General features: G+C 47.8%; 1 protein-coding gene across 1 annotated transcript in view; it reads right to left on the bottom strand.

Moving 5' to 3' along the window:
- WDFY4 (WDFY family member 4) overlaps positions 1-27710 on the bottom strand; it is a 303041-nt gene that overhangs the window by 78930 nt on the left and 196401 nt on the right. Inside the window, exons 43-47 of the mRNA XM_024254223.3 lie at positions 26592-26758; positions 13024-13172; positions 6185-6305; positions 3436-3521; positions 1836-1898 (exon numbers count right to left, since the gene is read on the bottom strand). Coding sequence (XP_024109991.3) covers positions 1836-1898; positions 3436-3521; positions 6185-6305; positions 13024-13172; positions 26592-26758 — 586 coding nt within the window. The remainder of the gene's footprint in view (positions 1-1835; positions 1899-3435; positions 3522-6184; positions 6306-13023; positions 13173-26591; positions 26759-27710) is intronic.

The following is a 27710-nucleotide window of genomic DNA, read 5'->3' as shown; positions in this document are numbered from 1 at the left end:
CTGAGCTTCAGATAGCCACAGTGGCCCTACAGCCACTCTTCCTGTGATCATCCCCATTTAATTTTCCAATTGCTGAAGCCTAAATCCTCTGTCTTATCCTTAAGTCCTCTCTCACCTACATGCATTTCCCACACTTGATTTGTCATCAGATCCCATCAAATGTACCTTTAAACATGTCCATAATCTGATCACATCACATTATCTTTGCTGTCATGTTCCTGATCCAAGCCACCATCGTCTCTCACCTGGATTACTGCAATGGCCTCCAGCAATAACTTCCTAACTAGTCTCCAGCTTCTGCCTTTGACCCACTCCAGTCTATTCTTGGCACAGCAGCCAGAGTGATTCTTATTAATATGTCAGTTCACATCATCCCTCTGTTTAAAATCCTCCAACGCTTCCCATCTATTTGAAATAAAAGCTGACATAAGAATCTTGCACCAACTACCCCCTGTGACCTCCCTCACCTCCACCCCAACTAACTCCCTGCCCTCCAATTTTATAAGCCTCAGCCACGCCCTGCTCTTCCCTGGGTCTGACACACTCTTTTCTCAATTAACTGCATAACACGTTTCTCCACCTTTTTTTTTTTTTCAGACAGAGTCTTGCTCTGTCACCCAGGCTGGAGTGCAGTGGCGATCTCAGCTCACTGCAACCTCCACCTCCTGGGTTCAAGTGATTCTCCCACTTCAGCCTCCCAAGCAGCTGGGATTACAGGCACCTGCAATCATGCTTGGCTAATTTTTTGTATTTTTGTAGAAACAGGGTTTCATCATGTTGCCCAGGCTGGTCTTGAACTCCTGACCTCAGGTGATCTGCCCACCTTGGTCTCCCAAAGTGCTGAGATTACAGGAGTGAGCCACCACGCCCGGCCAAGTCTTAATTCAAAGATTGTTCTCTTGATAAGGGCTTCGCTTGCCACCTTATCTAAGATTTCAATGTCCACCTCTATCTGCTTGGTTTTTTATACTTACACTTATAATTATCTAATATGCTTTATAGTTTACTCATTTGTATTGGTTTATGTCTGTCCTCCTGGTGAGAATGTGAACTCAATAAGGACAGGGGATTTTTTTTTTTTTTCTATTTGCTTGTTGCTCCATCAACAAGCAAATACCATGTATCACAAGCTATTGATAAATAATTTTGAAGGAATTAGTGAGACCCATTTTATACTGATTATAAATATCTTGGATGTCATTCCTGGTGACACCTCCTTGCTTGGTCCCCACACATTCCTGGAGAAAACCAGCTACCACCTTCTTCTATTCTCACCCCAACTGAAATAAAAACACCTACTGATCCCAAAGTTGCCTTCCAGAGAACTGGGTAGCTGGAAAGGGGACATGGGGTGGGGACTGCAAGCAATTCATTCACTGGGAGAGACACCCCATAGCACAGATTCCTAAATTAACGTCTGATTCGCACACCATCATGTATGAATTTAGCTTCTAAGCGTTCAGAAACCCTCATCACAGGAGGGACATCATGGGATTGCTCACACACCCCCATGGGAGGGCCTGACCTCCAAGGCTGGGCCTGACTCCACACCTCTGTGCCACCTGCCCAGTCACCAAAGGCAGAGGATGGCTTCCTGCCACTTGGGTCTGAAAAAGCCACAGGGCATGTGAGACTTCAAGTCTGTTCACAGAGGTTTAACTGGCAGAAGGAATTTCAAGAGTAGGATGAAGGATGTATAGGAATAGGAGAGAGAAGAATGAAGGAAAGAGTTGGGCATGCTCTCTGCAAGACTTCTTTAGAGTGGGATGAGGCAGAGAATGAACGTCAAAGCCAGGGCAGTGCCATGCCCAGAGAGCATGGCTATCCACCATTACCTTAGATTGAGGGGGTCCTCCGAGGCGGCTTTCCCCTTCAGGCTTGGTTGGAAAGAGCAGAAGCTACATGAAAAGGGAAGAGATAATTCCATCAGCAGAGTCAAGACCCTTTCTCCTGCTGCAGAGGCATTTCCGGAGTCAGGCAGGAAGCTGGGCTCATTATTGCTTCCCCTCGCTCCATCCTGCCACCAGGTCGTGAACACCAGGCCTGGGTGTACCTCTGAGGCAACCCTCAGCACTCTCTGGCATTACACACTATTGCCTTAATACCAACAATGGCAACAATAAAACAATAATTACTTAGGTAGTGTGTGTGAGGTACCACCTCTGGGCCAGGCACTTGACAACATTGCCAATGTCAACAACCCTGCTGTACATTCTAGTGTGTTGCTGTGAGGACAAATGCCATCTTAATGCCAGGCTCCTTGAGCCGAGTGGGGTAGTGGTTATGGAGTCTGCATTAGGCCACCTTCACATCCTGAGCTGTGGAGGTGTAAGATTTCTAGATCAACTGTGAAAAACTTTGTTTAATGAACAGAAACCATAGGGGGAAATGAATCAAGTTTAATGGGTTGCATGTCTGCTTCTTTGGTTTGGTCTAAACTAGGCCTTGAATATAATTTTAGGGGGAAATCTAGCAGCAGCGTGGAAGAACCACATGAGCAGGCTCACCTGAGTCAAAGGAAGTACGCCTAGAACTAGCACAAAAGCCTCTCTACAGTTGTTTTTCTCCACCCTGGCCCTGCCTCTTGGATGCAGTAGTGGGCCCTAGGTGACAGTTCCACAGGGCCACTAGAAGGCAGGGCTTGAATTTCTGAGCACAAAATGGGCTCCTTGGCCAGGGGATATCAAATCTCACCTCAGAACTTCCAGCCCACGTGGAGCAGCACATAACCACTCCCTCTGTTAATCAGCCTCTCTGTGGTCTATAATGATGAGGAACTGACCTTCCTTTCTGTTCTTTCTAGATTCACTACAAACCAATCTACTGATCTATAACCTTAATGGTAATAAAAACAAATAACCATGGTATTAAGAACTTACACACTGGCTTAGATTTCTTAAATTGATCCATCTGGAGAAAGAGAAGTTAACTAAAACAGCAGGCTTCTCTCTTTAAGAAAAAACATGTTCAGTGCACATGTGGGAAATCAGTTGTTTGGAATTCCTTCCAATGAAATACGAAATTGGAGAAACTAAAATTGGCAACTGGGATCAGAAAGAAAGATTAAGCCAAAAAAATTACTTGGAAAATTAGAAAATAAAGCCAGAACATTCTGGAAGGCCCATTAAACAGCCAGTTCCTTAACTTTGTTGTAGCTGTGTAATTTTTTTCTCGCTTCCTGTTCTATGCCACTTCAGTTCAGGAAAATGGAGCCTGCTTCCTAGGACTGAAGGAAGGGCCTTCTCTGCCTGTTCCCGTACATCAATTCCATGACTTCGCAGTTCTGTAGGCCAGTGGTGCCTCCCTGGGCCCAGCCTGAGTGGCGTTCACTGTGGGTTGAGAACACTTTTCCTGAGCACAGAGCTGAGTGTCCTCTGCCCCTCTGCTCTCAGTTCAGGATCAGTTTCCTCAGAAGGAGGATTTTCAAGCTCTTACCTTTTAAAGGCCTTACTCCGATCATTGTTGTAGAAGACAAGAAACTTGGAATATCCATTGTGGAAGAAGATCTCCAGGGCGATCTCCTGTGAAGAGAAGCCCCTTTTAATGCTACTGATATTTTGTGGACTAGAGATGCCCCAGGGTGACAAAGCCGCTGGAAATGGGTCATTGGGGGTCTCCGTGTCAGAAGACCCTTCCTGGGTGGTCCTTTTGAGTTCCCACGGTGGGAAGACCTTGGTGACAGGGATGGGATGCTTCCGCAGAATGTGTGGGAGGGCAGGGGGCCTGACCACAGCTTCAAGTTCTGTTGAAGCAGGAAGCAAAAGGCCCACTCCCAGGGCAAGCGTGAGGCAGACACGAGAGAAAGCACCCATGCCATCCTCAGACATTTTCACTTCTGAGTTATGGCATGGGTGAGTCAGGGGGTCACCTTACCAGAAACGCTAGGGAAGCTAGTTCAGTGGGTGCAGCTGGGCAGCATCATGGGTTGATCTACAGACTTAAGCAGCACAGGGCCCCCTGCCCAGGCCATTTTGATGTGGCCCCACTGGCATAGTAAGGTTTTTGTCAGGGGTACTTCCTTAATGCCTAAATCAAATTCACATAATTATCTTTTCTTTTTTTTTTTTTCTCCCATCCTTGTTTCCTCTCTAACTCCCTTCTATTCCAAGCTATGTAAATAATAAACTTGGAATAAGAGATAGAGTGAGTCACCTATAAGATAAGCCTCAGGGATGAGATGAGGCCAAGGAAAGAGAATTCCCAGGGCTGAAGGGAGAGTTAGGGAGAGGTGAGACCTGTACATGGAGGGAAGGATGGGGTGGGGTAAGGTTCAGACTCAGAGATGGGTACTGCACCCAATAGCAGAGTCCTGTCCTGCATCTACCTGGCTGGAAGTGAGTTCTCAAAGTCCAGTTCATTAACTCTCCTGAGCAGAAAGAAGGTATCTGCAAGGATGTTGCATAGCTTCTCTCCTCTGCTAGTGGACAGGAGACTCTTAGATTTTTTTCTACAAATAGAAATATAAATAATGTGCAAAACAGGAAGTGAATGCAGAATTTGTGGAGGGTACAGCTTGCCCTGGATACCTTGAGTGCCAAGCTCTGCCTTTCTCCTGGGAGAATCCAGGGATGGACAAATGGTGGCCTTGCTCAAAAAGCTCTCCCTTTGGCTTCCACCACTTCAGGTGAACCAACCCTCTGGAAACAATCACTATGTACTGGGGGGAATATACCCCACTGACTGATACCTATCTGCTACTCTATATAACATGTAAGGTAGACATATAATCATAAAAAATAATTTTGAGTACCTACTTTGTGCCTAAAATTGTACTCAGTGCTGTATGTATAATAGTGGAAAGGCAGGACATGGCCTCCTGCTCACTGAAGGGCAAGGAAACCAGAGAGGTGCCCACAGGAGCTAATGTGGCAGAGCTGAGGTAGATTGGCCCAGACCCAGCAGCACTGCCCAGAACCATCAGGGCACGGCTGCTACTTCCACTCGGCTCTTCCTGCTCCCTCACCCTGCAAAGGCCCTCAGGAAGCTCAGGCAAAATAAGAACTAACTGTGTTGCAGGCAAAAGCAGCAGAGGGAGGAAGAGTGCTCATTAGAGGGCTAGAGTGGAGCTGCTGGCAAACCCTTGACAGGAGGGCAGCTGGGGCCTTTCAGGAATTCCCCCACCTTAAAGGCCTCCCTGAGCTTCAGTTTCAGAGAATGATAATGAGCCCTCTTGAAGGAGGGGTCACTGGATGAATCAATGACCTACCTACAGAAAATAGATTTACAAATGAAAAATATCTAGTTCATCTAGGCCACGCACTGCTCTCTTGCTGGCCTTTGGAACTAACAGTGACGCTGTAGAGAGGGTGGGAAGAGATCCTGCCCCTCCTGTCACATGGTCCCCGGGATCCCCTTTTCTGCCAGCTGCCCTGGAGGCCCAGGGGCTGGGGATGCAGCTTTGCTATTGCTGAGCTTGGGGTAATGAAGGCAAGATGTGTTTGATGTCACTGGGGGACCCTGAAGTTTACCCTACTCCCTTTGCTGCTTAGGTGATGTTTCTAGAAAGTGTGATCTATCTGTGAAGTGGGATGAGAAATGGGAGGTTATGACCAGCTTATGGCTGAGCTTTTCCTCTGAAAGGAGCCAACGTCTCTGTTGCATGCCTGGCTAAGCCCTTGAAGGCATGGGTGAGGCACTGAAAGATCCTGGTTGGAGGGGGCAGCTGGGAGATCCCTAAAACAGTTGGCCCCAGAAACAGGGCCAAGCAGGAACTTGGCAATAGGCGAGCACCTTGGGGAGAAAGGGGGAGAGTATGTCAGCAAGGGAGGTCTTACACCTGTGGGCAGGGCAGGGCAGGGCAGGGCAGGGCAGAGGGCACTCTACTCCCAGTCATCAGCTCTACTAGGAGGCAATGTATCTGTCCTGCCCTGTATTCCTAAATCTCCAAGGCAGCTCTGGGCTATGTCAAGAGCAAAACAGCGAAGCAGCTAAATCCTAAAAGACACAGCAAAAGGCCCAACAGCCAACTGCAGGGACTGCAGAGTGCAGCAGAAGTCAGAATTCCCACCTGGGACCAGGGCCACCATAAGCCCAGGGAACAAGTGGGTGTCTCCTTAAGGGCACTGGGCTGTGCATAGGCACAAAGAAGAGTCACAGAGGTGTGTCTCTGGATGGCTCCTGGACCACCTGTCCCATGGCCCTGCCTCTCACAGGCCCCAGGCGTGCCAGCACCCAGTGTGCTTACCTGCAAGAGGAAGCGAGCCTGCCGTAGCTCCCGCATGTCAGTGTAGCTGTGGCACTGGCACGAGTAATGGTCAGTGGACCTGTCTTTGCTGCACAGGTTGAAAATGAACGGATCGCTGATGCTGAAAAGGAAACAAGCATGCAGGGCACATGTTCAGACATCAGAGTGAGGACACGTGCAGGCTTCTTCCTCTTCCTGCCCTCCGCCAGCCCCACCCACATTTCCAAGGACACATCAGAGAGGTGCGGTGGTCACTGCCAACCAGTGTGCTAGCCCTACTCATCTGAGAAATCCTTGCTGAGTGCTTGCCCATGTCAGCTCTGGCACTGGCCGCTGACACGTAAAAGCTGCCCTGCCCTGGAGGAACAGGGTGGGGTGTCAGCCTCACCAGGCCAGGGGACAGCAATATGACGGCACAGTTTCCAGGATGATGCTGACAAAGGGCATGAGAGTCGGGGTGAGAAGGCCCCTGGGTGAGAGTGGGGGCCAGCAGGGAGGGCTTCATGGGTCCTGTGCGTGACTGTAAACCATGCCCAGGAGCCCTCGTGGGTTCCTGTGGCCTCTCTTCCCTGGCTCCCCCATGTCCAGCCTGGCCCTGTGCCAGCTACCTCTGCCCAGGCATGACAGTCTCAGCCCCAGGATGCCTGCTGTGCCATACACCTTAGTCCCTCTGCCCAGGTCTTCTTGTTTTGTATTGAATGACCTCTTTCCGTAGCAGGGCTGACAGGCTGGACAAGGTAACTGAGTCAGGTGTGACCTGTGGCTGCCACAGGGACTGGCAGGACTCAGACCCTTCATGGCAGGATTGGGGAGTACACAGCACTTGGCAGGGAGGTTTGAGGGAAGCCAGGTGACTGTGAGACTGAATGCAAACCTGAGTTAGGAGGGGTCAGGCACCACAGGGAAGAGGAGGGAGGGGAGCAGAGGAAGGCAGAGAGGCTGCTGGCAAGGCATGAGGACAGCACCTGGAGCTCATCTGCACAGCGCCTGCATCCTGAGAGGCTGCCCAGCCTGGCCTGGGCCCTGGCAACCTTCAGGATGAGGTCTCTTCAGAGGTGAGTGAGGCTCTCACTGAGACTGCAGAGTGATGTCTGGTGTCAAACCAGGGAGCTCTTCAGGACCCTTGGCCTGCCTCCCCCACATCTTTGGCAGCCCTGAGAGCTATCTGGCTCTCAACTGAGCTGCCCCTAAACATCTCTGACTCCCAGTGGGGCCATAGTGGTAATTCTCCTTCCTACCCTTGGCTTAGGTCAAACCACATCTCAGGTCAAGGTACTGGTGGGGATGACATAGCCACTCATCTGTGCTCCCAGCATCAATGCTAACAGGAACCACAGCAAATATCCTTTGCCCCTTGGCTGCATGTCTGATTGGTCTCTCTCCTCTGCAGACCATACAAAGGCACAGGCCTGAGTTGCTGGGTATACCCAGCCCAGGACAAAGAGGTGTACTGAATTCTGAAGCGATTGCTCAGTCACACAGCAGAAATAACTTCCTGAAAGCCAGAGCTCATTCAGTTTGCAAGACCCAGGCTGGAGACAGAAAATGTAGGGGGTCCATCTTAAAATTCCCATGCCAGGCCTTGAGTAGTGAGAAGCAATCTTGGAGAGCTGGTAAGGGACTCATTGAAAAGGCAGAGAAGGGACCCACGTGTGATGTGGGACCCACCTCCCAGGCACCTGGAGGAACAGAGGCATGCCTCCAGCAAGGCATCAGGCAGTCCTGAGATGAGGTCCCTTGGAGAGTTATGAGGGGTGTGCAGGAGGCTTTCCCAGAAAGATCTCAGAGTGACCCCTCCTCCTGGAGAAGCAGAAGAGAGGAGGGGAAAGGGAGGATAATAAATTTGTCCAAATATTTATTCCCAAAGAGAACAATTTGTACACTGGAAATAACTGAAATGCCTTGAGCTAATCATATGAAGCTTTTCATCATCTGGACACATGGGAGCTTGAGAAATAAAGTTGATTTCAGTTATAGACAGTTACATTTCTGAACATCTGGGGCATGCAGTCATCTTAAATTGTGTATACAACCACAACCATTCTGATAAGATGCCAGGACTAAGAAACGAAGGCCTCCCAAGCACGCCAGCCCTCAAGAAGCCTGTGTGCCAACCACAGGCCCAGAGAGCCAAGGGCTACAAGGGCCCCTGACCCAAGGTGGTCCTCCCAGCCCCAGCCCAAGGTGTTAGGGAGTGGGTGAGGAAATTGTTTCAGCTTCTCCCATCCCAGCTCCCAGTGTGGTCCCCATGGCCCAGCCTGCAATGCAGCCCATGGAGCCTCCATGCCCCACTTCTTGGGGAAGTTGAGAGAGGCCCAGCAGTCACAGACCCAGAGGGAATTCTCTAGTCTATGGTCAGTGGCAGTCCAGCATGTGCAGCACTAAGAGCTTTGACTTGTGCTGGGCAGCAGGGAAGCCTGCCCAAGTGAGACACAGCCTGAGCCCCTTGCTTAGGCCCCTGAACAGCTTGACTTTGAGGTTGCAGACTCAGGTTCTCTGCAGACCCTTCTCAGAACAACCCTCCCAGCCCTCTTCTCTAAGCTGCATCGTGGTAGGATGGATCAAACACAAAACGCAGCTTTGGTTCTGAATGTTTCTGCCAGGATGCTTTAATACAAACCTGCTGCTGGCTGAGGTCCTTTGTCCATTATTAATGCCTCTATCTGGGTCTCAGCTGAGCTGCCCCTACACATCTCTGACTCGCAGTAAGGCCATAGAGACAATTCTCCTTCCTGCCTTTGGCTTAGGTCTAGCAGCATCCCAGGTCAAGGTACTAGTGGGGATGACATGGCCACTCCTCTATGCTCCCATCATGCCATGCTTGTGGGAACCACAGAAAATATTCTCCATACCTTAGCTGCATGTCTGGCTGTTCTCTCTCTCCTGCAGACCCTGCAAGGCACAGGTCTTTGCCTATGGCTCTCTGTCCTCTGTATCTTCCCCTGAGCTCAGGGCATGTTTGCTAAGTGACTGTCATGTTCTCTGGCCTGCCAAGCATTTCCCTATTCATTATTTAATTGGATCCTTATAAGGAAACCTTATACTGAGCATGACTTATTTTTATTCCCATATCGTAAATGAGGAAACTGCATTCCAGAGAGGTGAGATTTTTCCAAGGTCATGTGGTCCTTAAGAGGTGAAACTTGGTTTCAAACCCAGGTCCTCCAACTTTAACACCCATGCTCTTTCAATAGTGCCTTTTCTCCCTGGAGGCAGAAATGCTCCCTAGCTTTTACAGAGCTCTACCACTGGCTCCCTGCTTTCAGTTTGCTCTGTGCTGACTGTTTCTGCAACTCTGAAACACAGATGACATATGGAAGAATGCTCTGGAAAATGGTAACGAGCTTTTAGGAGAAAAGACAGTCATTTTCCTCCTACTTGTAGAAACTGAATAACCATATAGAGGATGGATCCTCAGATAGACCCAAAGTCTCAGAAAAGCTAAATTATGTACATTATTGATTCCCCTAATTGACCTCCAAATTGAGGTCTATCATATGTAACATTATTCACACAGCTGTGACTGGGAGTCTTTGACAATACTACACCATACATGTTCTACAAAATGAATTGAAGTTCAGGCAGCCAAGGGTACTGGGTAGAAGGGGCAGCTGATCCATACTCTTTGGGTAGAGCCATTGCCATAGTTCAGAGGCTGCCATTCACTGTTCCACAGCATAACTGCCAGCAGGATCTGCAAAAACTGTCCATGTGCTTAGGATAACTGTCAATATTCTGACTAGATAAATCACAGTGAGATAAATGGTAGTTATGATATTGGTTGACCTGTTCTTTGATAGTAGAAGTGGATTTCAGGATAAAACATTCTTTGATTTGGCCCACATTTGAAGTTACCTGACTATTGCCAGAATTATACCTGGAATTTATACCCAGAAACATTCACTAGATTGTAAACTGTCTACCAGATTTAGTCCACATCTAATTCACTCCTTCCATCTATGGAGTCCACCATAGTGCTGAGCATAAGACAGATTTTCAATAAATATTTGTTGAACTGAATAAAACAGAAATGATGCATTAAAACTGTTCACTTTTGGGGAAGAATTACCTGCTTTAAAATACTCTATCACAAAGAGCCAGTTGGATGACTTAGGTTCCCACCAAGTTAATCAAATTCTCTGCCTTGTGAGCTTGACTGCCCTTGTCATGGGTAGAACTGTGTCTCCCAAAAGAGATATGTTGAAATCCTAACCTCCAGTACCTCACACTGTGATTGTATTTGAAAACAGGATATTTACAGAGGTAATCAAGTTAAAATGAAGCCATTGGGATGGGTCCAAATCCAACCTGACTGGTGTCCTTATAGAAAGGGAAAATTTGGACATGGAGATAGACACACAGAGGGAAGATGATGTGAAGACACAGGGACAAGATGACCAGGTGCCTGAAGCAATGCATCTCCAGGCCAAGGGATGCGAAGGATTGTCTGTAAACACAAGAAGCTGAAAGAGGCAAGGAAGGAGGCTTCCCTAGAGCAGTCAGAGGAAGCATGGCCTTGCCTTGGTTTCATGCTGCCAGCCTCTAGGACTATGAAACAACACATTTCTGTTTTTTTCGTGTGTGTGTTTGTTTGTTTTTTGCCACCCAGTTTTTGACTGCCCTAGCAAATGAATACAGCCACCCTAATCAGCTAAGAAAGGGACTTACTACAAGCAAAAGCTAACCTTCTCAGAAGGCTGTTAGTTTCTGAGGAAATTTCCAAAGTGCAAAGTCCAACTACTGTCAAGGAGTCTGTAACGTTCTTGAGTCTGATTTTGGATGTTTTTGTGGTACATTGGAGAGGCTCTTTCAAGGTCTAATGTGCAACTGACTCAACCATAGCAGTCTTTTACAGAAACATTTCAGGTTTGACTTAGCTTTATTTTTAACAAGCTTATTTATGTATCTTCTTTAATCTCCATGGTCAAAATAAGACTTAATCCCCATTGATCTGGAATGATCTAATAGTCTGTCTCAGAACTGCATCTCCAGGAGTGCTAATAGTTTCTTAGGGCACTAGATGAGACCCTGAAGAGAAAGCACTGATTAACAAATGCTTCTTTGAGGTATGGTGACTAAAACTACCTGGGTACTTCCCCAGTGCAATTCCAGGGTAGTAATTTGTTCTCACTCTACTCCTACTTGCATTCTAGAAAAGTACATTTTCAGACATGAGAAGTCTCCCTTGTCTGTCATTGCAAATCAAGTGAGTACATAAAATCTGACCACTGGGCTTCTATTAAAAGTGCAGATATAGTGAATTTGATCATGATTAGGTGCACCTCATAAACACAATTTACCTAATCAATAAGATCTTATCTAACACTAAATCTATCTAAACCAGAGGTGAAGAGCACAGCAGTGGATTATGCGAGTCATCACAGGGGCACGCCATGCATACGGATAGAGTAGAAAGCTTTCATCGGCTCTCAGATAGGCACAGCTGCAGGCCCATTGTCCATATTGATCAGTATCAATAAAACATGAGCAATAAGATGGGATGAGAAGCCAAGTGTTAATTATGCTTCTCCTGCCTTGGAGAAGCACAGAAGACTCACAGCAATCGGTGAATGTTTGGTATGAATAAAATATGGAAATTAGCAGAGAGAAAAATGCCAAGCATTTTAAAGCATTTTGATCTAAATCAACCAAGGTGGGCTGACAGCTACTCTTCCGCACTCCTTCAACTCTTTCTTCCTTACATAGGCTGGAAGTGATAGGACAACTGGAAGTTAAAGTTCTTGGTTATTGGCAGATAAGACTTAGACTCCTCTGTCAGTAGCCTAAAACAGTGGCTCTCAAAGTGTGGTCCCAGACCAGCAATAGAATCAGCATCAGCTGGGAACTTATTAAGCCTCAGGCCCTGCCCCAGAACTACTGAATTAGAAACTAGGGTGGGGCAGGACCCAGAGATCTGTGTGCTAACAAGCCCTCCAGGTGATACAGGTGTCAGCTAGTTTGAGAGCCACTGGGCTAAGAAGTCATCTTGTCATTATCTGAACCTGGGTCAACTGGAAAAGGCAAGGCCTATCTCTGCACGAAGAAATCTTCATCCAAATATCTTCAAAGACAATGATCAAGTGAAAACATACACTTGACAACTGGACTTTTGGCAAAAGTTCAGTCAATTTGATTTTGAATGGCCTTACTTCATCAACACAGGAGAATTGCACAATAAGGGCTGACTGTACCCAAATAGACCAATTGCACTTGATCCTAAAGAACTTGGCATTTCCTGCCAAAGGCCTCTGGTATTTGTTAGTGTAAAAATGACTTCAAGTTTCTTCCCAAGTCTCACCCATTCTGCAAGACCCAGATCTTGGTCCCTTCCTCAGGCAGCTCTTCCCCACCACTCCAGTCCCAGGCCATCCCTCCAAGCCTGAACCCTGAAGATTTTGTCCCACAATCATAGTGTGCGGCCAACAGTTTCTGAAAGAACCTGTGCATGCTGCTGATTGCATTAAGTCCCTCGGAAGAAAGGGGCAGTGCCTATTTTCTTATGCAGAATGAGCAACTAACATGTTGTTGAGTGAGTAAGTTAATGGCGACTGAATTCAGCCACGCAAATAACTGAAGGACTGATCCATAAGTCCTGACATTCCATATTAGGGGAGACGTGAGGAGCTGCCACATTGGTACCCAGTCCTGATCACTGCTTAGGGGAACCATGGCCATGGATGGCCTATGCCTGCAGGTCCTTCTGTTTTATCTCACGGCTCAGTTTCAGGCCCAAATCTAAGCCCACTGTAAGAACAAGGTGAGAAGGGGAATAGTGGGGGTGGGTGGTAAGGATGAACGGGGCTCAGGGAAGAATCTGCTGGGAGAAGTGGATAACTCACTTGGATAAGCAGTGACGGGTACAGTAGACATCACCCGTGGGAGACAGTGTGAAGTTCTCGCAGATGTAGAAGTGTTGGTGGCCAAAAAGCAGGACACCTTCTGACACCAGGTGGCCCTGCACAATCACCAGGGAGAACTTCTGTGTCACCTGGAAGGAGAGAGTGCCAGAGTCAGGTGGTGCACAGGAAGCATGCCCATGATTCTTGGGGGAAACGGGAGGGTAGTGACCAGCCATCCATGGGGCAATTGGAGGTGAGAGCGGTGCCTTGTATGAATGGCAGTCCCGCTGTCCCAGAGCTGTACTGCTCTTCACAGCCTACGTGGCACTACCACACCCCAGCTGGGCTGGTGTCTAAGCTACTCAAGCCCACCTCTGCTCCCACCAAGATGTGTGGGTGAGTGTTTACTGCTATATTCAGCACATCAAAGTCCTTTCTCTCACTTTAAGGCCCTCTACAACCATGCAAAGCATCCCACAGTTAACCGTGAGGAAGGTTCACCAGGTACAAGACATCGCTCAGTTACAGAGGAGAGGGAGCTTGTCCAGGGACCAGCTGGTACATGGTTGAGCCAGGACTAGAATTCAAACGTGCCTAGAACCACAAGAGCAAGACAGGTACTGCCATCTCTGCAAGGCCAAGGAAACATGTGCAGAAGATGCTCAGTGCTCTGCCCAGATCCTTCCTCTTGGACCGAGGTGAGCATTTCCTCCGTTGCTGGAAATGCTGGCAGTTCTCCAGAATTGCCTTAGCTGAATACAGCCCCTGGCCCAAGGTCACATCCTCTTCCCAGGGGCAGTCTGTACCCAACAACTGGACAATGTGGAGTAGGAAGGCTTAGCCCCTCTGGCTCAATTCAAGAAAACTCTAAACAACCATCCCAAACCTAGAGCTGCTCTGGAATCAGCTGAAGTCTTTGCTGAGACTACACTGTGGTTGCACGTCTCCGTTGGCCCAGCCCTGCAATCCTCATTCCCAATCGACTTTCTCCATGCAGAACCTGACCCATGACAATGTGTTGGTATGACCCAGAGTTCTGCATGTAGTAAGGACCAAGTGGGTCCTTACATAGTAAACCCTAAAGGAACAAGTGAGTGAATCAATAAATTCTAGAACATGAGAGCCTAAAGGGACCAAGAATAAGGCTGAGGCCAGCATTTTCTCATGGTAATTTTGTGCTAATTCCAGTTATATAAAAGCAGAACAGATATGTTCGGGAGAAAAAAAATAAAAGAGGTTCCAGGAGATAAGACTCTCACTAAAGATCAGTCACTTACTAAGTGACACAGCCTGGGACTGAAGCAAAGCTCCCTGCTCACCTTTGGGAGCAATGACAAGGCCACAGTGGTGACACCTGGAGAGCAGGCCCTGAAGACCAGTTTTCCAACTCCTGCACCAAATGGGATTAGTGAAAGCCAGAGCCAAGGGTAGAAAGCAAAGGTTCACTGAGCGTTTTGTTCCAAGATAAGTATTAACCACTATGATCCAGGGCAAGTCAGGGCTGAGCTGTTTTTCGTAAGCTAGGACCAGCCGAGAGCCTCTGTTACTGTAACCAAGGTTGTGCAGGTAGCTGGCTTTCTTGGTCTATCCTGAATCTACTTTGTCAGGGGAGCTGGCCCTCCAGCCACCTTCCAGGCCAGAGTCCAAAGTGGACTCATTTCCAATTCCATTCATTCATCCAGGTGGTCATCTACTCAGCAGTTACGGATTCAGCCTCTGCTCCATGGCAGGCACTGAGCCAGGCTTTGGGGATAAGGTGGACAAGATATACAAGAATCCTACCCTCACAGGGCTTAAAATCCAGTAGCGGGATTTTAACCAACCAATTATTACAACCTGTGATACATGCTAAGAGAGAAAAACCAGAGTGATCATGACAAAGGCAGGGAGAAACTTGGTGAGAACACTATTCTGTTCTTGGACACTATTCTTGGCGAGGACACAGACCCTGAAACTTGAAGGTTGGAAACTTGTAAGTTCTGGAAAAGCTTGGAGAAGAATATTTCAAGGAACGGGGACATCCAGTTAAGGGCCTAGAGGCAGGAAGGGCTGATTTGGGGAACAGAAAAGTGGTCAGTATGGCTGAGATGAAGTTGGAAAGTAGGAGTACCTCCATCATAGGTGGTCTTAGGTACCTTAGCATGGCCCTTGGGTTTTATTGTGGTTGCAACAGAAAGCCATGGGAGAGTTTGTTTCTAAAAGATGACACTGACTGCTGGGTGGAGATGGCATTAGAAGGGGTCAAGACTGAAAGGAGGGTGCCCCGTTGTGTTGCTATTTCAGTGGTCTGGGATGGATGGCAGAATGCAGAGGGAAGGAAGTGGGTGTATCTAAATAAGAAGATGGAGAATTAACAGGAGCTGCTACTGGACTAGCTGGAAAGCAAAAAGAAGAAAAAGAAAAGAAAAGGGAAGGGAAAGAAGGAAGAAAGGAAGGAAGGAAAGAGGGAGGGAGGGGGAGGGGAGGGGAAAGGAGGGGAGGGGAGGGGAGGAGAGGGAGGATGAATTGAGGATAAATGATAAATGTCTACTTTGGGACTTGAGTAACTGTGTGGCATTCCCAGGTTCTCTAGTAGTCTTCCCCAGGGGCAACCACCATTACCACTTTATTGGATATTCTTCCAAAGAGATTGTATGAATACATTAGCATGTTTATACATATTCTGTTTTACACAAAGAACATTTATATGCTTACTGCTCTGCATCTAGACTTTTCTCTTAACAATTCATCTTAGATCATTTTCCAAATCATTTATCATAGAGCTGTCTAATTCTTATTAATAGTTGCAGACTATTCCCTTGAATGGATATGCTACAGTTTATTTGACCAGTCAGTCCTCTTTTGACTCAGGTTGCTTTCAAATGTTTTGACATAACAGGCAATGCTACAATGACCATCCTTGTAGATAAGTCATTTTGAATACACAAGTAAATCTGAAGCATAAATTTCTTTTTTTTTTTTTTTTTTTTTGAGATGGAGTCTCACTCTGTCACCCAGGCTGGAGTGCAGTGGCGAGATCTCCACTCACTGCAAGCTCCGCCTCCTGGGTTCATGCCATTCTCCTGCCTCAGCCTCCCGAGTAGCTGGGACTACAGGTGCCCACCACCACGCCCGGCTAATTTTTTGTATTTTTTAGTAGAGACGGGGTTTCATCCTGTTAGCCAGGATAGTCTCAATCTCCTGACCTCGTGATCCGCCCATCTCGGCCTCCCAAAGTGCTGGGATTACAGGCATGAGCCACCGCGCCCGGCCTGAAGCATAAATCTCTATAAGCAGAATTGTAGGTCAAGGGTGTGGGCATTTTAAATTCAGGTAGCCATTTTCAGATTACCCTCCCACAAGGTAACACTAATTTACACTCCCACCAGGACTATTAGGAAGATTATGTCAGGCTTAAACTTTTTCTCCTATTGTACCTTTTCCCAGATGAGACTCAGAGACCCCATCTTCAGGTTCACATGATGAGACGATGTGGCTCTGCAATGCCAGTCCTGGCCTATGTGCCTCCAAACCCTCTCTCCTCCCCGTGACACCAGGCCCCCACCACAGCCTCCATGGTGCCTGCACCAGGGTCTCAGAGCACATGCCTATGATCTGGCGCTTCCCTTTGGGAAGACTTAAGTATCAACCAGAATAAGCCAAACCACAAGAAAAATGTCTGGTGAGAGCTGGGTTAATAGCTTAAACATTGATTCTGCTAGAAAAGAAATGGCATTTTAAAAACTAGAAAATGAACCCAAGTGAACTATTACCTTCTCTTCCATTTAAATTAGCCCTAGGAGGGCTCCATCCCTAAGTTTACTCATGATTAAGAAATCCCTTATGCCATGATTCTATTGATCACTTTAAAGAGTAGAACTTTTGCCTCATGAGTAGAGCTTTTTTAAGATCAACTGAATGATATATTAGCACTCTTGATGGGTAAAATAACTAAGAAAGTAGCCGCAGCTAGCTCTGTGTATGATGACAAACAGGTTGTCCAGAAATCAACAAAATGCTGGAGCTAAAGTTAGAGGGTGTCTTAGTCCATTTTCTGCTGCTATAACAGAATACTCCAGACTGGGTAATTTATAAAGATAAATGTTTATTTGGCTATCAGTTCTGGTGGCTAGGAAGTCCCAGAGCATGGAACTGGCATCTGGTGAGGCTTACCCCATGATGGAAGGGCGGAAGCTGGAAATGAGCACGCAAGACAGAGAGAGAAATAGGGCTGAACTTATCCTTTTTATCAGGATCCCACTCCCATAATAATGAACCATTCCTGCAATAATGGCATTAATCTATTCATGAGGGTCGTGCTCTCATGGCCTAATCACTTCTTAAAGACCCCATCTCTTAATACTGTTACAATGGCAATTAAGTTTCCAACACAAGAATTTTGGGGGACATTCAAACCATAGCAGGGAGACAACAATCTACTGGGACATTCAGTGGTAGCACACAGCAGCACATTCTTCTAAAGTCAGGCCTCAGTGGTGCATCTATAAAGGGCAAGGTCAACTGGATGCTCTCTAAAGTTTTCTCTAGCATTAGCAGTCTGCAACTTAGTGAAATATCCTGATTTTATAGGTAGGAAAACTGAGGTCCACAGAGGTGACTGAAGGTACCCAGTAACAGAGCTGTCAAATTATACATTTCCTTATATTTTTGTGTATGGTGAGTGAGTCTGCTGCAAAGAAAGCTTTAGCCCTGCTCCCATTTATCATTTGCCCTCTTCCTACATCTCTGCTTGCCTCAACCTTGTTCTGAATACATTCTAATAGTATTGGCATATGGAATAAGTATTCTTATTTTTTAGAAAAGCACAGATGGCTGAGAAAAAGTCAAGTATCAAAGAGGCAAAAGGCTATATTTGGCCACCTATGAGCTCTGGTATCTACTTTTTTCTATCTTAAATGTATTTAGACAGAGAATTCGTCATACTAATAATAAAAGGAATGTATGTTAAAACAATAAGGAGATGCTATCTATCTATCTATCTATCTATCTATATATATATATATATAGAGAGAGAGAGAGAGAGAGAGAACATCTCCTTATTGTTTTATATTTTATATATATACACATATATATTAATTTGGGAAATATGGAAAGGAAAGGAATGTAATGACGCATGGATCTTTTTATGTAAGTACATCTCAGGTTGAGACAAGGAGCAGGGATGCCCCCTGCCTGCCTGCATGTGTCACTTCCACAGAGAGCCTGCAGACAGCCACACCTTCCATCTTTCTCTGCAGACACGGAGGAGACCAGGTGGAAATGGCAATACCTTTGCTTTTGTTTGGTTGCACCGGTGAAATGTGAAACATGTTACAAGTCCCAAGGACTGTTCAAAGCACAATGCTCACCATAACCTATGTTCACTAAGGACCGCTCACTGGCAACTGATTAAAATTGGAGCACATTTTTAGCCAGGGTAGCTCTGAATATTGTAAAACTTGGACTCATGGATTTGGGGCATTTATTTGAAAAGTTAGTATGTATGAGAATCACCTGCACAGCTTGATAAAATTCATATTCCCAGGCTACATCCCCAGAAGTTTCAATTCAACAGGTGCAGAGTAGGGCCCTAGAATGTGAATTTTAATAAGCAACCCAGAAGATTCTGAGCAGGTGATCTGAAGCCCATACACTAAGAAACTGACCATTGGGAACCAGCTAGGCTAAGAAAAAAAAAAGGTTTCATCTGGTGTCAGCATATTGCCCATAATTCACTCATCTATCTGTTCATTCATTTATTTAACAGGTACATATTAAATGTTTAGCATATGTCCCACTCCCTGGGAGGCACAAAGGAAAATAAAACATGCCTTTAAGATGTTTACAATCTAACAGGAAAGAGAGAGAGCAGGATATCAGCTCTCCCAGCAGTGTGGGAGGAAAAGCTCACAGAGCACAGGTGCTCTGGGAGCACACAGGAGTGTGTCTCACTCAGACTGAGATGGAAGAGGCGGCAGCGGTGACACCAGAGAAATGGTTCCTGAGGAGATGACTCCAAGTCTGGAGTTAGGAGTTACAAAGATAAAAAATAGGGGAGGAGCATTCCAAGGCACAAAGTCTTGAACCAGCTGGACATTTTGGAAATTATAGGTAGTTCTGTATAATTAAAAAGTCAGAGGGGTGTGTATGTGTGTGTGTGCACGTGCACACATGTGTATGTGTATGCATATGTGTGCACGCATCAGGTGTGCATGTGTGTGTGCATGTGTGTATGCACACATGTATGTGTGTGCATGTGGTTGCACATGTGTGTCTGTGCATGCATGTGTGTGTGTTTATGCGCATGTATAAGGATAAGGGAAGTTAGTCCAGGGAAACTACAAGGCCAGCTCTGGAAGGGCCTTGTATATGAAGAATGCTAACCAGCATCTCAGAAATATTAAGTAGGAATGACATGTGTTGTTTGCATTGCAGAAAGTCATGGAGATTCAGAAAGACAGGAAGTTACTGCATAGAAAGGTTAACACCCACCCTCACCTTCTACAAACAGCCTCAGCTAAAGATACCTGGGAGGAGCTTGTAGAAGATGCCACTCTGCAATCCAGAGGAAAATGTCTCTCCCTTTGAGCGGATCATTTCTACCAAGGTCAAACTCACATTTTATATTTTGTATGAAAAAAAATCAGATGTTTAATTTTTCATGTAATCAAAGAACAATAACAAAAGCAAACCTTCACTTGAGGACTGACTCTGGACTGGTTCTGGAAGCTGTACAAGGGACATCCCCAGCCACGTGGTAACTGACATGGGCCCACAATTAATATGCATTAAATCAGTCACTCCTCAAGTCAAACAGAGCTGTTTGCAGAGAAATGTGTTTGTAGTCCTGGGAATCATTAATCAATGATGCAGAGGTGGCACAGAATAATTGAATAATTAACATCCCAGGTATTGCTGGAGGCAACCAGAACTCCAACGTTCACACAAAGAAATGAGTTAAGCTGCTGCCACCCTAGCCCCGGCACCACAGCATCCCCCAGGGCCAGGATGGTGCCTGCAGCTCCAGAGGCTTCTGCCAGAGGCATGCCACCCAGATGCCTGAAAAGCAGTCACGCCCTGGAAAGTCTCCTGTGCCATGTGTCCAGCAAAGGCCATATGACCCAGCATTTCTGAGATGGTAGGGGAGGAGGAGTGGGGACTCTGTTGTAGGAGCATGCACACAGTCCTGCCATGCCCCTATTGTGGGCATGTTTCACTTAGAAATTTAGAAAAAGCACAAGGCTTTAGAAAAAGTACAAAGTCTCACAATAACATCTGAATTACGGGAAGTCCCAGCTTACAACCAACACTTGCTACAAAATGCCTCAACATAGGCTAATTGTACTAGCCTGGGGAATGTAGAGAGTAACACACACACACACATCCCTTGCACAAACTTTCTGTATATTTGCTTGAACATGTTCATGGGTCAACAATCAATGCACCCATCCTCCTTTCCTTGGCCTCAAGTTCCTGTCCTTGACACAAAACCATAGTGGTCCAGGGATAAGGCCACAGTGGACCAGGGGCTAAGGCACATGCAGGAAGGCAGGTAGGCACCTGCTTGGCCTGTTGCATCCCAGGCAGAGACGCCATGTTGGTGAGAGACCTGAAGGCCTCCCGGCACCAGCTTTAACTGGAACAGTTATAGAGAAAGCACATGGGGCCGGGAGCCACAACTCCAAGCCCAATAAGAGCCGGCTGCTGAGGGACAGGGTGCTGGAAAGGTTATGTAACTTGTCCAACACAGTGAGCTGGGAGGCAGTAGAGAGGGGACAAAAACACATGAACTGAGAATAAGAGAGATCTGAGGTCAAATCCTAGCAATTCCAGTGAGTAGCCACCCTGGGCTTTGTTTTTGCCATCTTTGTAATGGAAATAATAAAGCCTCCTGATACGGTCTGGATGTTTTGTCCCAAATCTCATGTGGCCTTAAGTTTTGGAAGTGTGGGCTAGAGGGAGCTGTTTGAATGATGGGGGCAGATCCCTCGTAAATGTCTTGGTGCTGTCCTTGCTGTAATGAATGAGTTCTCCGAGAGTTCAGCTGAGATCTGGTTATTTGAAAGAGCCTGGCCCCTCCTCCCTCTCTCTCTTGCTGCCTCTCTCACTATGTGATGCACTGGCTCCCATTCACCTTCCACCATGACTAGAAGCTTCCTGAGGCCTCACCAGAAGCAGATGTCAGCACCATGTTTTGTGTACACCCTGCGGACTGTGAGCCAACTAAACCTCTTTTCATTACAAATTACCCCGTCTCAGGAATTCCTTTATAGCAACTCAAATGGACTAACACACCTGCCTCACAGGGCCATGGTGAGGCTGAATGAGACAGTGCATGAAGATCACACAAGGCAAGGGCTTCTGACATCTAGCTGTTGACATTTTGCTAATAGTAATATTAATAGCAACAAACAAATAGCAGAATGAAGTTCTCAATCCAGCCTATGCACTTTGCCCTGTGCCAAGCTGCCCTCCTGGGCACAAATGACTGGCTGCTGCCTCCATGGTGGTGGTGTTGTGGCAGCCTGCTCCAGTCCAGTCAAGACCCTCCCCACCCCAGAGCAGGCTCCCCCAAGACCCAGGTGCCCCCAGGGCATGCCCTCCCTCAAGCTGGGTCCTAAGGCATGTGAGCAGACCCAGGCCTGGCGGCAGGTTGGCTCCCCTGGAGGACCTCCTGATTCCTGCTGCCCTGTCAGTCTGCAGATTGTTCCCAAGCACTCACCCTGTGTGTCAGGGAAGGAAGGGATGAGGAGGAAGCCAAGTCTCTCTCTGCCTTCAGAGAAACCATAGGCAGGCTCAGAAATCATCAGTCAGGCAATAAGAGGGGGCTGGGGTAGGCCCAGGGGATGGAGCCACCAGCTATGCTCTGGGGTGGGAGTGTGCTGGGGATGGGCGCACAGGGACAGGTTCACCCAGGAGGCCTCCAGGCTGGGAGCCATGAGTGAATGGAGCCATGAGTGAATGAGTCCCAGGCTGGGAGCCATGGGACTGCGTGGACCTGGCTGGTGGAGGTGTGAGGAGGAGGAGGAGTGCCAGGCCACAGAGAGGCCCCATATGTCCCACCAGCCAGCCAGGACCCCAGTCCACAGAGCTCTCCAGTCTAGAGCAGAAGGGTGATCCTGTGGTTCAAGGATTTTTCTGATTCATGTGAATTCCTGAGGCCTGCTTTCTCATGTTCTTCCCTGCCTTGTGCTTTCAGTTTAGAGACCTCCTTGATTTCACCACACATCAGTCCAGGTCTCAACCCAGCAACTTCCCTCTTTCTCCCAAAACCTTGCATTTGGTTTGAGTGTTGGCACTCTGCAGGAACCCCATTCCAGCTGGTCAGGGCTCTCATGGGCTCCATTCTGACCCTCTGTCTCATCCTCCACCATCTCGGCAGGACAACCAGACCCACGGAGACCCCCAGAGTTTCCCATCTATCCAAGCACTCCCCACAGCATTTCCCCAAGACACACAGTTCCTTGCCTCACAGGAGCCTCAGTCTTAACAGGATCCTTCATCCTTCCCTTGACAGGGCCCTTGGGCCATGCCATAGGTACCAGAGTTCTTCCAATGCCCCTTCTTACTTCTAGGAGAGTGATAACAAATCCTATGGGACTATGAAAGGAACAGCAACAGCCAGAGCAGTAACAGCAGATGCCAGAGGCTGAGAGCTGCCTCCTCACAGGGCACAGTCTCAGACAGAGACACAGCCCCACGTCAATCTTTGCCACAAACTAGTGAGACCAGGAGTAGAACCCCATTCTAAAGATAACAGAAAGGAGGCTGGGGAATGGTTCTCTTACTTACCCAGTCGCTAGGCCTGTAAGTGGGGGCAAGAGAATTAGAACTGGGCAGGGTTTTTACCCCCACCCCTGCCTGTAGCCTCCACCCTCCCCTCACAAGGGATCCTGCCCTGCCCCCACCTCCCCGGGCCTGCATCTCCAGGAACAGGCGTGCCTGGTGGTTTGGCTTCACTGACCCTGGGGAAACTGAGCTTGGGAGCCAGCCTTTCCCACAATTCCCCATGAAGCCAGAGGCAGCAAGCACAGCCCCATAAAATGCATAGAGACATCTCAGGCAAGGACGGATGCCCAGATAATGGCAAGGGTCACTCTGCCCAGTCCTCTGGGCCGGGAGCCGACCCTCACACAAGGTCCCTCCCTTCTGAATGTACCAGCCACCGGGTGCTAAGTGGAAGCAGGACAGCTCCTGCTCTCTCCCCTCCCGACTGCCCGCTGGGTTCCACATGCTCCTGTCTGCACATCCTGTGGATCCCCACTGCCACAGCAAACAGTGTGTGGCATTTCTGACAGCTTCCCGCTGAGCCACGGGAAGGCCAAGGAAGACTGAAGCTTAAACAAAAGGCAGGGAGGGGCAGATGGGAGAGGATCCCCTTCCTGGTTCTGTCCTGCCTCAGAGGCTGGAAAGTCAGTCACCTGGGGGCTTCAGACTCTTGCCGCTCCCCCAGCAAGATCCCTGAGGAAAATGTCACCTGGTGGACAGTCAACAAAAACAAGACTCTCAGAGACAGGACAAGTGTCAAAGGTACCTGCAGGCTACAAGAGGCCGGGCTGGGACTCACTCGGGTCCCTGACCACAAACTTCAGCCTAGCCAGGGTGAAAACTCCCAGGCCGGCCTTGGATGCCTGAGTGAGTCAGGCCACCTGCAAAGGCTCTCCTAGGAGGCCAAGGACCGGCCCTGGGGGGCAGCAGCCTGAGTGGTGTCAAAGTGGCAGGCCATATTCCAGAGAAGTCCCCAGGAGGCTGTCCCATCTGACACCCACACAGCTCTGAAGGGACTTTGCAGATAAAATCAAGGTTACAAATCAGCTGACCTTAAAACAGGGATGTGAACCTGGATTATGTGTGACTTAGGGCCGTCCCCTGCGCCCTAGGCAGCAGCAGAGCTGGTCAGAGAGGTGGTGTTGGGGGAGCGGGAGGCAGAGGGGGCAAGAAGGATATGAAGGGTGAGAAGGATACCACCCGCTGCAGGAAATGAAAGGAGGAAGGGCCACAGGGTAAGGGAGATGGGCACCCCAAGAAACAGATGAACCGTGGCAGCCAGCAGGCAGAGAACAGGAGCTCGGACCTACAGAAGCAGGAACGTGGATTCTGCCAGAACTGGAACGAGCTTGGAAAGGATGCCTTCCCAGAGCCTCTGGAAAGACGTGCGGCCCCGCAAATGCCTTGGCTGCAGCCCTCTGAGGCTCTAGCAGAGAACCTGCTGAGCCCCACTGTGCCAAGACTTTCGAGATAATAAATGTGTGTTGCGTTAAAATCACTATGTTTGTGGTAATTTCTTCTGGCAGAGATAGAAAGCGAATATAAAGCACTGCCATTGTTCTCCTATCAAAGCAATGAAAAGAACCAATATGGAGACACCACATAATGAGGAAAGCAGGCAGGTGTAGCTGGAGCATGATATCTGTTTACTATGGATCCTTTCTGACACAGTTCTCAGACTTGCCACCATAGACAATGTAGGGTGCCCAGCAGTAGCCCTGGCCTCTGCCCACTAGACACCAGGAGCATCCTCTCGCCCTGGCCATGGCAATTAAAAATGTCTCCAGACATTGGTAAGGGTTCCTTGTGGGGTAGAGTTGCCCCCATTTGAGAACTGCTGCTCCTTTAAGGGCATAAAGCAAAGAAAAGTTTTTATAGAAAAAAAGCATTGATGTCTTAGCTGTTTTTTCAATGGACAAGGTATTTACTAAATATCCATTTACCTATATGAGCATATTAATATATTGATATATCCCAACTGTTATGATCTGCCATTAGTCCTCAGCAATTGTATATTATGAATATACACTTATGGATACATGTGTGTTATATATTTTAATATCCATTTATCAAAATTTCACATAGTAGAGATATGATGCTTCCATTATCAAAACAAAATGCACATGAATTTAGTACGTCATTCATCAGTGTTGACTGACTGGCTGCTCCAGGCATGCCTGTGGTCAGACAACAGGGTTCCCTCCTGTATGGAGGATCCGTAGTGACAGAGGTGGACAGGTGAAGTGCTGAGGTCACTCTGTGTGCCAGCAGCAAGGCAGGAGGTGATGCAGGGGGCAACACAGACAGTAACAAGCTAGTTCTCCAGGTCTCAGAGCAGGGAGCAGTCAAGATCAGCTTCAGAGAGTCAGTTGCAGGGGTCAAGCAGGCAGGGCACTGCAGGTAGGCAAACCTGCATGAGGAGGCATGATGTCTAGGTGTGTTGGAGAGCTGGAAATGTGCTCTGTGTCTGGAAGCTTTGGTTATGCAGGTATAAGGACAGCATTGTTACAGGACTACATTGCTTGAACTGTGACCCAATCTGAAAACAGCAAAGCAATTTGCTGAAATTTCTGCAGCAAGTTCATAAGCAATTCATTTGCTTATGCCCCTCCCAGGTTCTCTGAGCCTGGGACCTATTCCTGGAGGTCCAGGCTCTCCCTCAGTCCCTGGGTCTTGGTTCAGATCCATTCCCATTCACCCTGGGGCCAGACTAGCCTCCAGCTCTCATGCATTTATCTCTGTGTGTCCCCTGTGGCCCACCAGTCCCAGCCTGCCTGCTCCTCTGTGGGTATCTCCTTCACTTATATTCCTATGGAAAAGCCCGATTCACCCAGAGACCCTGAGGTCCACCAAGCCTTCAACCACCCAACCCTCAGAAAGGGAAAATAACTCACCTTTGATGAGCACCTCTCTTATGCCCAGCTCTGAACTAGTCCCTGTACTTCCACTGGCCCATTTAAGCCTGAGCAGAATGTTATCAGATGGTGGCCAGAACTCCACATTAAAGATGAGAAAACTGAGGCTGACAACAGTTAGGTGACATGCGGTTTAATATGTGGCCAAGCTGGGACTAGAACTGAGGCCGGTTCTACTCTAAGACATGTGCTTCATCTTCCATTGCATTCTTAGACTTGGGGAAGACGGGTCCTTCTCTGGGGCCTCCCCAGCCAGGCCAAGAGGACACACACACGAAGAGCAGGGCTCCGCCAACCCAGCTCCAGGCACCCAGGACCCCGGGTTTCCCTGCCACCTGGTCCCCAGCCTGCCTCCTGGGCCTGTACACTTCATCCCCAGGGCCACCCTTTTGAAGGCTAATGGTGCCACAGTGTGCTTACCCCTAGGCTTGAGTGGTGGCCAAGGTGAGACCGAGGCATAGGGACAGTGCGGACATATGGGTTGGGGTGTCCAAACACATGCACCCAAGACCCCTCAAGGTGAGGGACCTCTCAGGGTGGTCAGGCCACAAGCAGGGGGCCAAGATGCTGAACTGCCAGAAGGTCAAGAATTCTCAACTTGAAACTTGCCTCTCAGGTTGTCATGAAGGTCAAAGTAGGAAGTTAGAGTATTTTTCACTTAACAGTTTATGGTATACCTTTTAAATATTTTGATGCAGGATGTATAGACTTCCCTTTGCACCCTTTCCCTGGGCCAACAAATTTAGGAATCTATCCCTTTTTTTCACTGATTATTATGTTGAAAGTTTTCATAGCAAATGGAGATCTCATTCCCCATGTAAGTGGCGAAACCTTGGTTTTCTCCTGTCTGACAATCTTAACAACTAACTTAAAAATCTTAAAGGCTATTGCAATGGGGTATATTACCTTTTCTTTATCAAGAAGCTCTTGTAAAATAACTTGTCTTTCCCGACACAGTTCCAAGAAGTCTTCTGAGTGCAGACTTTCATGTAAGGCTGGGAAGAAGGTCAGCTGGGTGCAGTCTACCCCCACTTCGTCCGGCTCGCCCTCAGCCTCCCTCGGTGTCAGTTCATCTGCAGCAGCATAAAGGGACACGTGGTGTTGACAGGAGCCACCTGGCATGGTAAGGGCCAGTGCACAGCATGTGCCTACATCACCGAGGAGCAGCAAGGCTCCAGGGCCAAAGTGAAGAGCGTGGATCTCTCACCGTGCCCCTCCACTGCTTCTGGAAATGGACACCACACATCTGGGGCACCCTGGGGTGTGGTCAAAATACCTTCCAGTTGACTTATCCTAGAGGGCCCAGCTATGCCCAGGCCTAGCTGTTCAGCCACTTCCAGTGACCACAGGGCAACATTTCCAAATTCACCCTCGTTAGTAAAGCAACTCCCCAGAGTCCCAGCTAGGATTTGCTTTCTCTGAATTTCACTTCATTCACTCTTTGAATATTGCTGTTTTTTCTCATGATAGAAACAATATCCGTTTATTGTAAAAAAACTTGGAAAAGATATGAAGTTGTGAGAAATAAAACAAATCTCACCCATGCACCCAGAGATAGTGCTAATAATAACAGGTCCCATTTAATAAGCCCTTTCTCTGTGCCAGATACTTCTGATGACATTTTAAAATGTTGTCCCATCTAGGTTGGAGATACTATTTCATCCTCACTTGACAAATGGAAAAGCTGAAACAGGCTAATTACTTTGTACAAGATCATATGGCTTCTAAGAACTAGAGGTAGAATCTGAATAAAGTCTCTCTGAGATAAGAGTCTGGTCTTTTCATCTCTAGTCTGTTTGGCTCCACTGTTTGCAATTTGGTCCATTTACTTTCATTATCTTTTCTGTACTGGATGATTGAAAGTGTCCACTGCTCACGCAAACCCTCACAGCTTTCCCCCATGCAGGGAGAGGTGTGTAGGAGAGGCGTGGTGGAGAACCACAGGGCCTTTCTTCTCCTTTGGCTGAGCTCCCTACTCAGGGTGCATACTGGAAACACCATGAAGGCCCAGGGTCACGGACACCC

The sequence above is a fragment of the Pongo abelii genome, chromosome 8, assembly GCF_028885655.2.
Source record: "Pongo abelii isolate AG06213 chromosome 8, NHGRI_mPonAbe1-v2.0_pri, whole genome shotgun sequence".
NCBI classification, from domain to species: domain Eukaryota; kingdom Metazoa; phylum Chordata; class Mammalia; order Primates; family Hominidae; genus Pongo; species Pongo abelii.
The sequence above is the reverse complement of the archived record's forward strand: the minus strand, read 5'-3'. Positions and strand labels throughout refer to the sequence as shown.